At 32.4% G+C, this 17217-nt stretch overlaps 1 protein-coding gene across 4 annotated transcripts in view; it reads right to left on the reverse strand.

Moving 5' to 3' along the window:
* Positions 1 to 2805: 2805 nt before the first annotated feature.
* Positions 2806 to 17217, reverse strand: part of LOC128188197 (multidrug and toxin extrusion protein 1-like) — a 30659-nt gene continuing 16247 nt past the window's right edge. For all 4 annotated transcript variants that reach the window (XM_052859106.1, XM_052859103.1, XM_052859105.1 and 1 more), the window contains 16 exons: positions 12441 to 12509; positions 11611 to 11659; positions 11374 to 11473; positions 10178 to 10220; positions 10040 to 10084; positions 9364 to 9461; positions 8475 to 8572; positions 7699 to 7812; positions 7201 to 7268; positions 6597 to 6705; positions 6397 to 6472; positions 5888 to 5957; positions 5463 to 5595; positions 4643 to 4737; positions 3894 to 3948; positions 2806 to 3542 (listed from right to left, as the gene is read on the reverse strand). In XM_052859106.1, coding sequence (XP_052715066.1) covers positions 3325 to 3542; positions 3894 to 3948; positions 4643 to 4737; positions 5463 to 5595; positions 5888 to 5957; positions 6397 to 6472; positions 6597 to 6705; positions 7201 to 7268; positions 7699 to 7812; positions 8475 to 8572; positions 9364 to 9461; positions 10040 to 10084; positions 10178 to 10220; positions 11374 to 11473; positions 11611 to 11659; positions 12441 to 12509 — 1440 coding nt within the window. In that variant the 3' untranslated portion in view covers positions 2806 to 3324. The remainder of the gene's footprint in view (positions 3543 to 3893; positions 3949 to 4642; positions 4738 to 5462; positions 5596 to 5887; positions 5958 to 6396; positions 6473 to 6596; positions 6706 to 7200; positions 7269 to 7698; positions 7813 to 8474; positions 8573 to 9363; positions 9462 to 10039; positions 10085 to 10177; positions 10221 to 11373; positions 11474 to 11610; positions 11660 to 12440; positions 12510 to 17217) is intronic.

A 17217-nucleotide genomic window follows, 5' to 3' on the forward strand; every position in this document is an offset into this window, starting at 1 on the left:
AAGACATAAAAAAATTACCCAAAAAATTCATTTTTGTAATAGCTTGTCGTAATTAGTCTGATTTATTTTTTGTTTCTTAATGTTTCTTTCTATTAAATATAGACGCAGGTTCTCATTGCTGGAGACTTTTTTTTTTAAGGCTAGAAATTAAGCAAATCTTTCTTGCCTAAACCAAAATGCTCAATAATGCAGTGCACTCTGATATTAAAATAGATATGAAATACATATTTACGAGATAAATCTTTATTAAATTTACGCACGGAAAAGTTCAAAAGGCCTTGTATATTGATGTATATTGAAATAATAAATTTTGCACATATTAATTTTCATCAATTGGAACCCCACCCCCTCCCCCAGTTCTAAATTGCTAGATCCGCCTCTGTACGTTATTGTCATCCTGTACAAAAATTAGGTTGCTAACTTGCTACAGATTCCATGAAACAAAATTGTTTATTTAACGATATCTTACAATCTGTTCATCATATTAAATGACATCTGGAGTTATCCTAATGGAACAAATAAAACACTAAAAAACAAATATCGACTTTCACGGTATACATAGTTACTACAGCATTGTGCATGAAAGAGTACATGTTAGCGTATCATCATAATGTAAACTGTTATTTGCTGGATGGGTGTAAATACAAACTTCAGATAATCACAGTTTGAACAAACACAAAAATCACAATATGATATAATTATTGGAGATTTTGTATTTACACCCACCAAGAGAATTTACAATAAACAGTACCAAAGTTTCAGTTTACTGGGTAAGTGTAAGACCAACAATAAACAATATGACGTGTTGTATTTTTGAAATTATTTATATGTGTACACATATCCAGCGAATTTTTATAGAAAAAAGTTATACTGAATTGAATAGTTTTAAATTTATCGTGTAACCATGTATACACTTAACGGTATTCTTATTAAATGGATATTTTTTAGATACAGTTATAAAAACGGAATTCTACGCGAAAAGTTTATTGTGAATAAAATAGTTATAACATATTTCAAAGGACAATACTAGTATGTAAATTCTAAAAATAATCATTTAAAAGTCTCACTTTTAAGTCCGCCCGTTAAAACATGTAAACATGTAAATTTTAAGAATATTCACGTAAAAACTGATATATTTCAATTAAATAAACCCAAGTTATAATTAATATTCATTTGTAAGATTTAAGAAGTCCAATGGTTTGCAACCGTTCTTTTGATGCTTTTGTCCGTTCTCTTGCTAAGTAAGTTAAAGCAATAATAAGTAAGAATGATAACTATTATCATTGTTTTAAATGACTGAAAAGCTGCTATATGTATCTGGTTGAATTTACTGGATAGTAGTTAGCAACTAACATCTAATAATAGCTCCCCACTATTGATACGTCATGATCAATTTCTAAGTCAAATGCCATCAAATACCTTTGAGTTTAATATATTTCTGAATTTCTTCTTCTCTTGGTCCTATTCTTTTTAAGCAACACAGTACTACGCCCGAAGTTTGCTTGTTAGATGGAGACATACAATGATCATGATTTTAATTTCTAAGTAAAGGTCAAATCAAACTCCTCTCAAATTTTAAATGCTTTTCATCCTAATTTCCTTTATTGAAGTTGGGTCCTTTGAGACGGTCATTATATCAACAATATCTAGCGTATGACTGTAAAGCCACCGGACTTTGATTATTTTGTCTGCTAATTCTATCCAGAGCCTGCATATTGAAGATTTCCTATTTTATCTAATGTTTTGCAGCGATATCTAGGTAAACAACCTTAATGTGGTTCATATTTTAAAATAAAAATTGGATAACAGGTTTTAAATAGCTTAGGCTAATGAACATATTTTGTAATTATAGCTTTATAAAGCCTCACAAAATTATCAAGCTGCATTTACCTGAGTTCATTTTGTAGACAAGAAATTATACCAGATTTTATTATGTTCCCACTTTATGAATCTAGTTGTACTACAAATGAAAAGATTCCTTTAAGTTACCTGTTGTGGGATTTGATTTTCTGTTTCGAGCCCATAAGCAATAGACTTTTAAAATTATCTAGAGACAATGTATCAAAGTTTTTTTCAAGTACAGCTATGTAACCATTGAATTCCGTGAGTACATCAAACAAAAAGATTCATGCACCCAAATTATACCCTAAGAAATACTATGGATATTATGTAAAAGATACGAACAATTTAGAAGGGTTTTTTTTCGCAAAAACATCATTTTAATCTGTAATTGGCCTCAATGATAACAATGAAATTTTCAAAACCTTATTGCAATTCAACAATACACCCCAAATCACATAATCAGAGATAACAAGTCTATAACTAGTGCTTTACATCAATTATATGTGAAGACCAAACATATGTGCCCACGCACTATCATGGAATTGAAATTTTTGAAAGAGTGTTCCATAGGAAGACTCTCTCTGGGTACATTTTTGACAGTATGTACTGTTTGATAAACAGCTTTATTCTTTCTTTTTTCTAAAAATGTGATTTTCCTTACTTCTCTCATTGAAATTCCAAAGCAGAATAAAATAATCAGACAAATATATAGATTAGTTAATTTTTCCCCATTCACCTGTGAAACAATTTCAAAATATGGAATTCATTTAAGAAAGTCAAACAATTTTGCTACTGTATATACAAAATGTATTTTGAATTGAAATTATTTTTTAACTTTCATCTTTATTATTTCACTATCATCGACTCTTGCTCAAAGTCAACACTGAATATCCTAATGCTAAACACTATATAAAGGGAAACAGCCCCAGTGATAACACCCCAGCAAGCTCCTGTACATGTAGGTGACAAATATCAAAAGTTAAGAAAACTAAGAAAAATCACGGACTGCACAAAATAATCATGCTGCCGTCAGCTTTGATATACCAAGTTGTCAGAAAAACTTCCCAGTTTAAAATGAATGCGATAAGATAGAAAAGAGTAATTACAAATTTACACATTTAAATGTGCCAATACCCTAATCAATAATATGATTTTTGCATAAATATTTGAATCTTAAATTCAAAAGCAAGTATGTTCACAACTGTAAAATCTGTACAGACCTATACTAACAACGTAGATACTCTCCCCAAAATATCTGTGCACTGTCTGAGTTAAGCAGCTGTAAACATGTATTAAATTTCTATTATAAATTCAACTAATAAAATAGTAGTTTTAAATTCATTTTTAAGATACATAAGTAATTTGAATATAGTGCGTCGGCTGGATAATGAACAAAAATGTGGATGATCATGAACAAAAACGAAAGTTGATTATTCAAAAGTTGATTGATATCAATATGTATCAGCGTGACGTTAACGTTGCTTATATTAGTCCAATATCAACAAATATTCTTATACATAAACCAGCAAAAAATATTATGATAAGAAATGTTAAACACAATATTTTAGAGAGCACATTTTTGTGATAAGATGATTGCGTCTCTGATTCATTAAATGGCTCCTGTACGTCGTTCATAGAGTTGTAGTTCTTATTTTCGTCACTAAATTCTGTCATTCGTATTGATTTCAGTTCATCGTGATCTACAAGATCATTAAAAGAAAAAATTAAACAGATATAAATGATTCTATAATAAATTATAATTGAATTTCCTAACAACATTCTAAAAAAGATCTTTATGGAACTTTATAGTATTTTACAAGATATACAAAGTGATCCAATGAATCAATTACTTGATAAAATGATATGAATATGTACATGTAATCGAATTTCGAAGAGAGAATTTTTCATACTTGTGTCATTATATTAAAACTCAATATATTTTTTCAAGCATATAATGTTAATTAATTAATGGTTACGATAGTAGACTGACGAAAACGGTCCATCTTATTACAACACAGAGACTAAAAACTAAATTCAAATTTATCGCTTACCTATTATAGGTTTAGTGTCTATGTCTGTTCTATTGACACCGGCGCGTTCTAAAGCCTGGAACAAACAGAATAAAGAAATATAAAACCAGCAAGCGATAAATGAAATGCTTTGAAATATTCATCTAGATTTAGAAATTTTTAAAACTTAGCAAATTAAAAAAACAGCACTTATGACAAGATTATCTGAATTTGTTAAACTTGATTTTATTTTTTTCAAATTCTCAGGATTTCATAATTGAATGAAAGGCATCAACTTTACTGTTATATCTCAATTTAAACCATTATAAAGTAAAAACAAAAACAACAACAATAACACTGCATGATTCTGTGTTTTAATTTTCCACTTATTCTATTGGTTGGAGTGTTCCACTGACAAAAAATTAACAGAAGTGTGTCATTCTTCAACACTGAGGGTAGTAACGTCAAATTGAAACTGATTAACCAAACCTGAGCAAACTTAACCTTATAAAAATATGTTCCTAACATAAGGATTATCTATCTCTACACTGCACACTACTTGTGTTGTTATAGTGATCGACACTTTGATGGTTCTGAATCTTAGATAAACAAATTGAACATTTCATTTACACGTATAATGCAAATTTTAATACTTCGTACAGTTTATTTTTACGTAAGTAGTATACATATATGATATTTGACAAATTTACTTTAACCAATGACCAGAATACATGCATAATTTATGATACTCTGTTTTCAATGATTTTAGATGTAACAGAAAAACTTCATACCTTCTCTGCCTCCTTCTCCCAATCAATGGTGAATATTTTTATTAAGTATATCACAGAAACAGTAAAAGAACCAATTATCATGCCCCACCAGGCCCCTAGAAGAGAAATTGTATGAGAATTGTTACACAGTAAAAAGGTGATTGAGGTTGTCAATTTTCGTTCTTCTCACCAAAAAAGGTTAAATTGGTCGATATCGTTAGATGAACAATTATTGTAAGCATAAATGTGATTTAAATACATGCATTGCAAACATTCTTCCAGTATGGTACATGTAACATCTTATCATATTATATCTACATCTACCGACTATGTTTTTCTCTATTTCTAAGGAAACTTATAGTTTATTCATAGCTCTATAGAAGCAGCCAGACTCAAATCTACACGCCCCGTTTATCGATTGGTCGAAACCTATTAACAGAGAACTAAGAAAAATTACGACCTGCACGAAATAATCATGATGATGTCAGACTCAAATTCCCAGAGGAGACGATTTGGCTGTCTCAGTTAGATAACGTACTTGTGAACATAAACAGTAATTTAGTTAATTTTACATACTTTTTTCAATCAATTTATGAATTTGTTAAAAGAAAGATGTAGATATAAACATCAAAATGCTTTCTTTGATGATTCAAGCGCGTTATAAAGGTAGAGATCATTGCAGAAAAAAACTTACGTATTTCTTTCATACCCCGCATGAATCACCAAAGAAAACATTTACAGTATTTGTTTAAATAACCACAAAGTATATGATAGAAATTTTCTAAAATGATATCAGCTGCAACGAAAAAAATAATGACAAACTCTTTATTTTGCATCTTACCTGAAACACCTAAATGTGTTCTCAACATCAAAGGTATAGAAATTGGTAAAGTTATGACGTAGTAGCCAATAAAGTTAAAAATAGCTCCAAAGGCATGGAGACCAATGCCACGAAGTATTCCTCCACAGTTAGCCTGCAGGACCAAATGTTATATTTTACAACTATTGGAAATAGAAAACTAAAAGACTTCCTTAAGTTTTGATATGAAATAAAAACAATTTCATAAATTATAGATTTTAACAAAGATTATTCTAAAAGCAATTTTCGAATTCATCCACAGCATGTATGTAGTAACAATTGAAAAAACGGCAATAGAAAAGAAAAGCGCTCCTGAAGTTTAGGAACGAATTTAAATCAATTACAAAGACGTAGATGATAAATGACGACAAAACTTGTTCTAAAGTTATATGCATATCCTTCGTTACCTGTGTTGTATCGAACACCTTGTAAATGGCAAGTTGTAGCATTACAGGTGATGCCAACTCTAAAACGTCACTGTAACAAAATAAATAAGATTTTAGTTAGTGTACACTAAGCAACGAGTTGATCATTAATTCAAACCTCTCTTAGGACTAAATACCGAAAATATTTGAGAGTCAAAATGATAGGTATATTCAATAGGGCATTCAAATCTGGAACCCATGCGTATGTGCTCACATTTTTCATTCGCTGAAACCTATTGTCCTATTTCAACTCATAAAACAGTATATCATAAAGGGTTTTCAACGAATGATTCAATGAACGACCTTCATCGCCGCATAGTGAGCTGTATGGGAGAGAGTAATTTTAATTACATCAACGATGTAACGGTACCAATGCACTTTTGATCCCAGGACCTCGTGCCCCTTGATGACTACTCGATCAGCTTCAAGAGGCAAACGTATTTTGAATTTTAACTAAGCAAACATTAGATAGATTTAAAACAGTAACTTACGCATCGCTGCTAAATATCTTTGGGATATAATCCTTTAGAGAAGCAAACAAGATGGCTATTACAAAGGCAATGATTACTAAAAAAAAAAAGAGAAATAGATTTTAAAGTTCTGTAAGATTTAAGAAATCTCTATCTATGTGTTTGAATGAAACGTAAAAAACGTCTCTTTTTCATTTCGAAATGGTAAGTGAAACACTAACAGTTACAACACAGGGCTACTCTAGAAGCAATTTTAGCTTGTTCGGAATCTCCAGCACCTAGTAGAAGGCCTATACGCATGCCAGCTGCCAGGGACATTCCAAAGATAATCTAAGAAAGGTGTCAAAAAGAAGTAAATTATAGGTAAGAAACTTTTAAACCATTTTAAAGCAATCGCGACCTCTCGGGCCTTTCCGGCAGACTTGGAAAACACCTCGAATGTATTACATAGGCGTCCATGACTACACCCCTTTTTTAAATTTTATGATAAAAACAAAATATTTTACGTCTGTTGACTTGCAAGCTAGACTTCATTTAAGTCAATGATATAGGGCCTACCCTAAAAAATACCTCAGAAGCGACATACAAGACTGTCTACCCGATACTTACACGTATTTTAATGGGAGGCGACTCCATTTTATATAAAATTCTGATATCCGGTAATGTTAATACATTTGGGTTATTTTCCGAGTCTGTCAGAAAGGCCCGAGAACTTGTGATTGATTTTAAAAGTAGTTCATGCAGGTCAAAAAGTATAAGTTGTATTCTTGTTTCAAAGGAAGAAAAACATTCTTGATTGTGAATGTGTTTCATTGATATATATACCATATATGAAAGTCCCCCGGTGTAATATCCGATTGTGTTTGCTGCTAAATCGGCTTTACCTAAATACCCTGCAATAATCAAAGAAATACTTCAAATTGTGTACATCTTTGTGCTTTTCGAATGCATCCTTGGGGTGTATCAACAAGTGGAAATTTTCGAAATATGGTCAATCAAATTGTCTTCTCGAAATTTTCTTGAAATTTGCAAATTAGCTCCCAATATCAGCAAACTTTTAATACATTCAATTTTAAATGAAGAAGATGTTTTAAAAACGCATGGGCATGCGCATATTCTTAATGTTGTTTTGTTTCTTTCAACAACATAAAATGTAGTTGGTTAAAAAAACAGTCATTGTGGAACATATACTTTTCGAATTGGTCGTGAAGTACATCGTAACCTTTTCCATTTGATTTGATTTGATTTTTTCCTTCTAAATTTATATATTCGTGGAAGGAATTGCACTTTTAGCATGTCACTGCGTGTTTAAGGTATTCATACCACTCAGAAGAACTATGATCTCAAGTCCCCAGAACTCCATACAAATCATCAGAAGCCCTGGGATGGCCAACTTGACGTAGTGTCCCCAGTCATTGAAACTTTCTTTACTCCAGCCTAGATTATAAAGTTTAAAAATATGTATTGATTATGATGGACATACAGATTGCGGCGTAATGAACTTTAAAAAGGTTAATACCCCGCCTTTGAAATGTGGCCAAACTTAAGAGCTCTTTTTTCTTTCAAATTCCGAACTTTTAATTTTATAATTATATTTCAATTTATTAGAGCATTAAATCATCTCCTTCGCACTACATAAAATAAAGCATGCGCTTGTCCTTAAGTACAGACTGCAAATTTCATCACAGCAGTAGTGACAACTTTGTATTTAGTTCCTTCAGAGAGATTCAATTCTCTGTAGACGTTTATAACTGGAAAGGGGTTAGTACATCATCTTGATTCTCAATTAATCATTAACGATTTTAAAGTATTCTCCCCACTCATTTTTTTTTATTAAAAAACAAATAAGAGTGCAATACTGTCTTTATAGAATAAGAAAGTTTGCAGTCCGATTGACTTATATTTGTTAACACATTGACTATAAAGCATTTGATTCTGTCACGTACGACATTGCGAAACATCCCTAAAACAAAATTTCACATATTTTACATTTTTGTATGCATTAAAAAAATGGAGATTTTTTCTTCATGCATACAATAATATGCATACACTTTTTAAAAGTCTTATTTAATGTGTAAAGCATTAACGTAATCTCTCACCTGTCCATGTTGTTTTGTAATATCCTTTACAAGTAATGAACAAAACGTGGAATAAAACCGAGCTCCAGTGTGTTAACACAGCAGCCAGTGCAGCTCCCCTTGACGAGGAAAAAGTGTAAATTATTACGTAATAAATCCATATGAAGAACCATAGACTGTAAACCGGGGAAAATTTATTCTTTAACTTATTTAACGAAATATTTTTTAAAGATTTTTGTAAATACATTTTCCGGTTAGTAAAATTTCTGCAATGGGTTTATATGTCCTCGGAGGTCCATGAGCCGTTACCCTATGAATGTCTGCCACTTTAATCACTTAAGGGAAATTATGACACTGAATTATTTATAACGTACCTAAAGTACATCTATTTCTTTGTGAAACTTTACACTGTATTCATTATTTTTTATTTAGTAAATAAATAAAGCGAGCAGTGTAAGCGCCAGTGAAGCAGAGACGGACATTTTAAAACCTGGTCCTAGAGTCGTGACGTTAGATATAAGAAACAACTATCAGGCCAAAGCAATCTAAACATTCGTTTATAATGGACAATATTGCTAACAATGATACGCTGTACAATATAGCAAATTATGAAAATGAATTAATAACCAAATCTCGTGATATACGCGAAGAAAAACAAAAGGGGCACGACTCTATGATCGTAACGAATTTAGGACCTCCGACGATGCATCAATACCAAACAAAATGTTACAATAGATACTTGATATATTCGTTCATGTTTGATTCGATGATTTATCAGAAAATCAAAAATACGTGTCTACTCTCATTGAATGGGTTTGGGACTTAGAAATAAAAACATCAATTTTAATATGGGCTTGATTAATTATGAACGACGTTTAAATGCACTTGTTAAACTATTTCAAAATCTTACCTTGTATTCATTTCAAACACGTAAATGAACAAGGCATGAAATCCACCGTTCAACAAATTGATAATCAGTCCGATCAGGAGGCTTGGTATTACGATAGACTTGTGTGAAAAATGAATGTGAATTAAATCAGCATAAAAAGAGACAATACAAAGCAAATCTGGTTCTTTAACAAAGCGTCATTCATCTTTTTTTAATGGTAGGGGAGGTCTGATTGAGTTTTCCGGAGACTATTTTGATTCTATTTCTCCATGTGTATGTATTTTTATCAGAAAGTTAAACTAGATAAAATGATATCTAAATCTAAATTTATTCATGCAGAATTAAAAATATTTGAAATCTTTTCTTTTTCAGATCTCTATTTAGAAATATTAAAAATTTAATAAAATTTACATGGCCTTGATACTGAACACTGCATATTACTAACAAGGCTACACTGCATTGCCGAATTTATGTCCCATTGTAGAAGTAGATGACAACTGTTCACCTATCTACAAGAAAGTAGCACTTTCCTCCAAAATTCGATAGACTATATAATATATCTTGACATATATGTATACGAATCTATGTCCAAAACGCGGCTTTTGAAACGTACGGATGAAGCAGTTCGATATTAGACGATTTCATAATTACCATGGACTGTTTCATCGATTATTGCTCCTTAAAAATGGGTTCTTACCTGAACTTGGATGTACTTTGATAGCAAAATGTTTAGGCCGTATCCCTGGAGAAAAATACCAAAGAGTGAAAAGTAAAATATCTTGTAAGATATAATGTTATATAATTATACAGAGTATTCAACAGGTATGGACCTTACCGGTAGACCTGCTATGAAAACAGTGGCGTACTCCTCTGCAACTCTAAAAACCAAACAAAACAGAACAACTATATAAGTCTTTGTCTATCATACTGGTATTCGATAGAAATAAACATTTTTAAAAAGTTTTTTCTCTGTATATTGCAATGTAAAAACTCGACTCCCTATATTGCATCCGCATTGCCCCTGGGGATCATGATTTGAACTACCTTAAATCTACACTACCCAAGGATGCTTCCACACAAGTTTCCGCTTTTCTTACTATTTGCTATTTGAAAAGAAGATTTTTGAATGAAATTAACGAAAAAGATGGGTGGATAAGGCTTGTAAAATGCCCATACACGGTCGGACAAGCTACTGAAAAATTAATATATCAATAAATCGTTTAAAACAATATATCTATTTAACATATCATTGATTTTAAACCTATAAATATGTTCAATACTTGGAATACGTTGACTCAAACAGACATATACGTATCAAAACCTGCAAATAATGTCATTTTTAGAACTTTAAGGCATTTTCTTTTAAAGAGTGGGTCTGGGCTCGATATTTTTCTCTTAGTCTAATTAATGTCTAATAGAAACAAACCGATTTCAGCAACAAAAACGTGGGGAGATGACCCACTATAAATTAAAAATATTATTTTGTATCCCAACAATTGAACATTTTGAAAAAATAATACAAATCCGTAAATTAGTGACGCATAATATTTAAAGACCCTGCTTTGTTGTGTCTGAAATGGCTCGGTGGTTAGAGTTTGTGACATAAGCTAACCTTATATATCTAGGGTTTTTATGGTATGTGTTCGATACCACCAAAATTTCAGGCAATATTTCTTTTCACTTTTTATTTGGTTAAATATATTAAAAACTGAATATAGTTAGAAATTGTGCTTTGGCAAACTCGTATTATAATATATTTGAATTGATTTAATTGGGGAAAAAATAAATTCAAAATTGTATTTCACGACTAAACCGAATGGGCATCTGCGCCACCTTATTCCCCCATCTTTTTTTTTCAATAACTCTCAATTATTTCCTAAAAGAAACTTTTAAAATCGGTAAAAATGACTCACGCAAATTAAAAATGCGACAGGTTTCCCCCAAATTTTGTCACACGCGATAAAAACCGGATATACGGTATCGGCTCCGCTAAAACACATTTTAATAAGCTAGTTAATCAAACACTAGCACCTTGATACGACTTTGTCCTGACCAATGGCTTGTAGAATGATTCCAGCATTCAAAAACACTGCCCAGCACGGCAAGCAAGACAGCATCAAGATCCATATACCTGTTAGAACAGTCATATTAATGATTAAAAGTAAATCTACAGTTAAATTAATAGCTTGTTTTTATTTCTCATGATAATATACATATCTTTAAATCAGAGGGGAACGGTTCTGTCTTTTCTATACTTTTCTTACCAACCTTTTTGTAGGATGATCCCTACTTTCTCCTGATTCCCGCTCCCAAACGTCTAAAGACAAGCAAAAGAAACTTAATCAACTAGGCTCAATCGTGTAAACTATTTAATAAAAAGTCCGAAATAATAACGTCTTCCTCTTCAATTATAACGAAACTGGTCAATTTATATTAATAAATGGCAAGTTAAATACTTTCAAACTTTAATTATAGATTACAATATTTGCTTGTACACACCTTAAGAGTAACTCACCATAACTTTTCCAAAGAAACATACAACAAATCGTTCATTTCATATTTAAAAAAGTAACCTTTCTGTTCTAATTATATTTTTAATTTTAAACAAGTATTTAATCAAATATAAGATATCACAAACAACATATGAAAGCCCAAAACAACCTAAACTTAAAAAAAAATATTCCTGCTTACATTATATCTAAAGGTAATTTTACGGGAAATAATTCTATAATTAATCAATATTAGGTCATTGAAACTCAGGTTCAATCTCACATAAGGAAGTGTCTGACTCGATAAACTTTGATTGTTTTCATGATTATTATCATAAATAATAGAGCAAACTCATTCTGTTTAAGTTATAGTCGTAGGGAAATGACAAGCATGTCAATAAACATGTGTTTGTTAAAAGGAGAATGGGTAATCATTAATTGTCAGGAAAGGTGAGATTAACCTTCTCAAACGTGTTAAGAAGCTACTCAAGGTATGGCTTAAATTATTCACGAGAACGAGAAAAATCCAACGAGTTGGCCCACGCTCAATAAGAATATGCGAGGCTGACCGTGGGTTTCCGACGATAAAATGAGAGATAAATTCATTACCTGGGAGAACAAAGTATCAACAGCCGATGACAGTCCTAGTAGCACACACATGCCAGTCACGTTGATAATCTGTAAAATAATTATATAATAATAAATACCTTTATGTGTCTTTATGTGTCCGTGTGAAGAGTGATTTATATTAAATTAACAATGAGTGGAAGAGGTAAATCGTTCAACGGTAACAGGGGCAACAGATCATACAGATCAAGTAAACAGCCTCAAGCCAGTATTCATTCCACACCCATATCCAACTCATCTGACAAACCAAAATCACTTAAAAGGTACAGACCAAATTCTGACTCTGAAATTTCCCAAGAACTCCAAGATCTAAGTAACATACTTGATAATTTGTCAAACAATAAGGAGCTTCTTAAACAAGCCACCAGCATTATCCTCGACAAACCAGCAATCAAAAACAGTATCCTTGATGAACTTTCTACTGAAGTTCAAGAACTCAAGTTTAAAACTGTCAATCTCGAGAATCGTATCGATGAGCTCGAACAGTACTCGAGAAAGACATGTCTCAAATTTTCCGGTATACCGGAAAATGTAAACGAAAATACAGACGACCTTGTGATTAACACAATTAACTCATTCGTCCTGCCACCTGATGCCAGAAAACTGGACAAATACGCAATAAGCACTTCCCACAGACTCGGTCCTCCGAACAAGGAAAAACCACGCGACATCATCGTTCGTTTTGTTAGATATCGAGACAAAGCCGTGGTTTATGCTAACAAAACCAACCTTAAAGGGTTCAACACAAACTCCAATAATAGTTACAGAATCTTCATCAATGAAGCCCTTACGAAGAAGCGATCTATCATCTACGCCAGCGCCAGGCAGGCTGTTCGCACCGGAAGTGCCAAGGGATGCTGGACTATCGACGGGAAGATTTTCGTTAAACATAATGACGATAAACGGGTTTTGATCAGGACACAGGAAGACTTGGACACTCTTGTCTCTCGTGCAGCAACGATGCAGGACGCGTACTGTGAATCTGACATTGAGGAAGCTACCGAATCTACCAATCAAACGCGCCGTAGCTCGTATTCTGACGTGGTGAAGAGTTTTCCTACACAAGATGACCGATCGAATGACTGCGTTAAATCCTAAATAAACTAAATGTGTCTCAGATATGTGAACTTAACAAATTTGTGTCTTCTACACCTATCTGTGTGATTCTACGATCGATAACTCACTTCACTAATTGCGGAACTGTGAAAGATCTAAGTGTATATATTCTTGTTTACACTATGTTGCATTACTTTATTCTCATAGTCATGCTATATTTAGCATTGTACTGGTCAGTAGGAACCGTCCAGTACACTTTTTGTTTTCTCCTTTCTGAGGAGCAATCAATCAATCCAGTCTTTTGTACATTTATTTTCGGTGTTATTGATTTTTCATTACACCATCTGTTTTATATAACTCATATTTTTTTCATTTTCTTTCATATTTACTACATTCTAACGCAATACGTTTATGCGTTATTTAACTACCTTTGTATATTGTTATTTACCTTTTGTTTTGTCATTGTGCACATACATTTTTTATGCTATTACTTTCACCCCTACGTTTTGTTTATCTCTTTTGTTGAACAATATTTTGTCAATTGTCATATTGAGGTATCGTCATTTTCATTTGAATACCTTCATTCAGCTGTAAGTTTACTACTAGTGGTGTATCTTCCGGTTTTTGGTCTTATTCATTACCCATATACGACACATTATACAGATTGCAGCCATCATTTTCCCCCTATTGTTATCAAACAGTTAATCATTGACAATGGGTAATTCATTAGAACAATACCGTGCTGCAATCGGTAACTTCTATTTTTCATGCAGATGTGTATGCAGAAGTGTTCTGGTCAATTTTTTTGGTTTCTCATTTTTTTCTAAGATCTTTATGTTTCCAAGTATTGGTCTTTTTGCATTAGCTTTGAAACACTTAAGCCGTCACATTGTCGTTTATAATTTCTATCTACAATTTTTCATGTTTCTTTTACTTCTCTGCGGTGATATTGAAGTCAACCCGGGACCTATTATGACCAATGTCCTTGACATTTTACATTTGAACATTCGCAGTATTAGAAACAAAGTCGCGAATCTTAATACAATAGTGCATGATTTTGATATACTTTGTTTTACCGAAACACATCTAGATCGTAATGTTACTAACGAAAGCTTAATGTTAGATGGATTTAACACTATTTATCGCAAGGACAGAAATTGTTTTGGGGGAGGGATAATGATATATTTATCAGATTTATTACGAGCAATAAGGCGTCCTGAATTCGAAACAACATGTAATGAAAGCATATGGATAGAAATTGAAAGCCATACCTATAGTTATTTTCTATGTTGCGTGTATCGACCCCCAAATTCCGACGGAAATTTTTGGACCAGTCTTTCTTGGAGCATTGAAAAGGTCGGGGAAATCACAGACAATATCATTATAATAGGCGATCTAAATGTTGATTTGTTAAGTATTCCACAAACTCATGTAATTCACGATATTATGTCCAACGGAAACTTTGTTAACAATATCAATGAACCCACTCGTGTCACAAACACTTCGAGCACACTCATTGACCTAGTTTTGTCAACACCGGCTGTAAAGGTACACGAGTCCGGCGTACTTAACATAGACTCGTCCGTTAGCGACCACAAGGCTATTTATATTTCCTTCTCCATCGACATTGAACTTAATCGTGCATACGAGCGTAATATTTGGGTATATAAAGATGCAGATTTTGAAAAATTAAACTCTCTAATTTCCAACTGCGATTGGGATATTACAATTAACAGCGCTCCAAATATTGATGCGGCAGTTGCACAGTTTACTTCAACATTTATGGCATATGTTCGTGAATGTGTACCCGAAAAAACTATAACCATACGCCCCCGCGATAAACCGTGGTACGACTCGGTGCTTCGTAAAACTATGAGACTTAGGGACCGCTTACGAAACAAAGCTTTAAGAACCAATAATGATGCCGACTGGACAAAATTCCGACACGTTCGCAATAAAGTAAATAATATGAAAAAACACGCTATAACTAATTATTATGATAATATTGAATCTGCATTGCATGATAGTAGTAGGAATGGTAAAATATATTGGAAGTTGATGAAAGATTTATTCAAAGTTAAAGCAACAACTGAAATACCCCCATTGCAATTCTTTGAAAATGGACAACCTACATTAGCCTTTTCAGATATTGAAAAAACAGAAACTTTGAACAAATATTTTTCATCAATTTCAAATATTGAATCTGCGAATCGTTCATTACCAAATTTATACTATATGTGTAATAATTTTTTTTCAGATATTCACATAGAGGTTCAAGAAGTTTTTGACATTATATCAATCTTGCCCGTTAATAAGGCTATTGGCCCTGATAATATTAGTCATAGAATGTTGAAATATACGAAATTTTCCATTTCAAAACCTTTATGTATGCTATTTAACAAATCCCTTGTTGAAAATTCATTTCCCAATTATTGGAAAATAGCTCATGTTCTACCGCTCTTTAAGAAAGATGATCCATCTGTTGCAAGTAACTACAGACCGGTATCCCTGCTAAGCTGTGTCAGCAAAATTATGGAAAGGATAATTTTTAAGCACGTTTATAATTTCTTTCACGAAAATAATTTATTCTATAAATACCAGGCAGGTTTTTTGCCTGGCCATTCCACGGTATTCCAACTATTAGAAACATATCATAGCATTGTCAAAAGTATAGAAGATGGGAAAATGTGTTGTATGATTTTTTGTGATTTGTCTAAAGCTTTTGACAGGGTGTGGCACGAAGCTCTAATTTTTAAACTTCAAACTTATGGTATAAGTGGGCATCTTTTACAATGGTTTAAAAGTTACTTAAGTGATAGAACACAAAGGGTAATGTACAAAAACAAGTTATCATCAACGTTATGTATCAATGCTGGTGTTCCACAAGGGTCAGTATTAGGACCACTTTTATTTCTTATTTACATTAATGATGTAGCAACGAATATGTTATCATTTTGTAGACTTTATGCTGATGATAATTCATTACAGCATTGTGATCTATATACTAAAAACATTGAAATTGTATTGAACCATGATCTGAAAATTCTCAGCGATTGGTCTGACAAGTGGTTATTGAAATTTAATCCGTCTAAAACTAAAGCTGTTTTTTTCACTAAGAAACATGTAGAAGAATTTCCTAAGTTATTTTTTCAAGGGTGTCAACTGGACTATGTTTCAACCCACAGACATCTTGGTTTACTTTTTTCTAATGATTTAAGTTGGTCTCAATATATTAATAATATAGTAAACAGTGCATACAAAAAATTAGGACTTTTGAAAAAACTTAAGTTTACTCTAGGTAGAACTAATTTATCAAAAATGTATATCACGTTTATTAGACCAGTTCTTGAATATGCTTCTGTAGTATGGGACGGTTGCAATATGTTTGACATGGAGAGATTAGAAAAAGTTCAATTAAGTGCTGCAAGGATTGTTACTGGTTTACCCATTTTAGCATCTACAGATTCTCTCTACACAGAAACTGGCTGGGAATCTCTGGTCAGTCGACGAAATAAGGCTAAATTAATAACCATGTTTAAAATTCATACAAATCAAGTACCTGAGTACTTGAGCAATATTATTCCTCCCGTAACAAAAAATGTCTCAATATATCACACAAGAAATAGCGAAAATTATAGTGTTCCAATCAGCAGATTAGAACTTTACAAAAAATCTTTTGTACCTGACACCATTCGGAAATGGA

Source organism: Crassostrea angulata, chromosome 6, assembly GCF_025612915.1.
Source record: "Crassostrea angulata isolate pt1a10 chromosome 6, ASM2561291v2, whole genome shotgun sequence".
Lineage (NCBI taxonomy): Eukaryota > Metazoa > Mollusca > Bivalvia > Ostreida > Ostreidae > Magallana > Magallana angulata.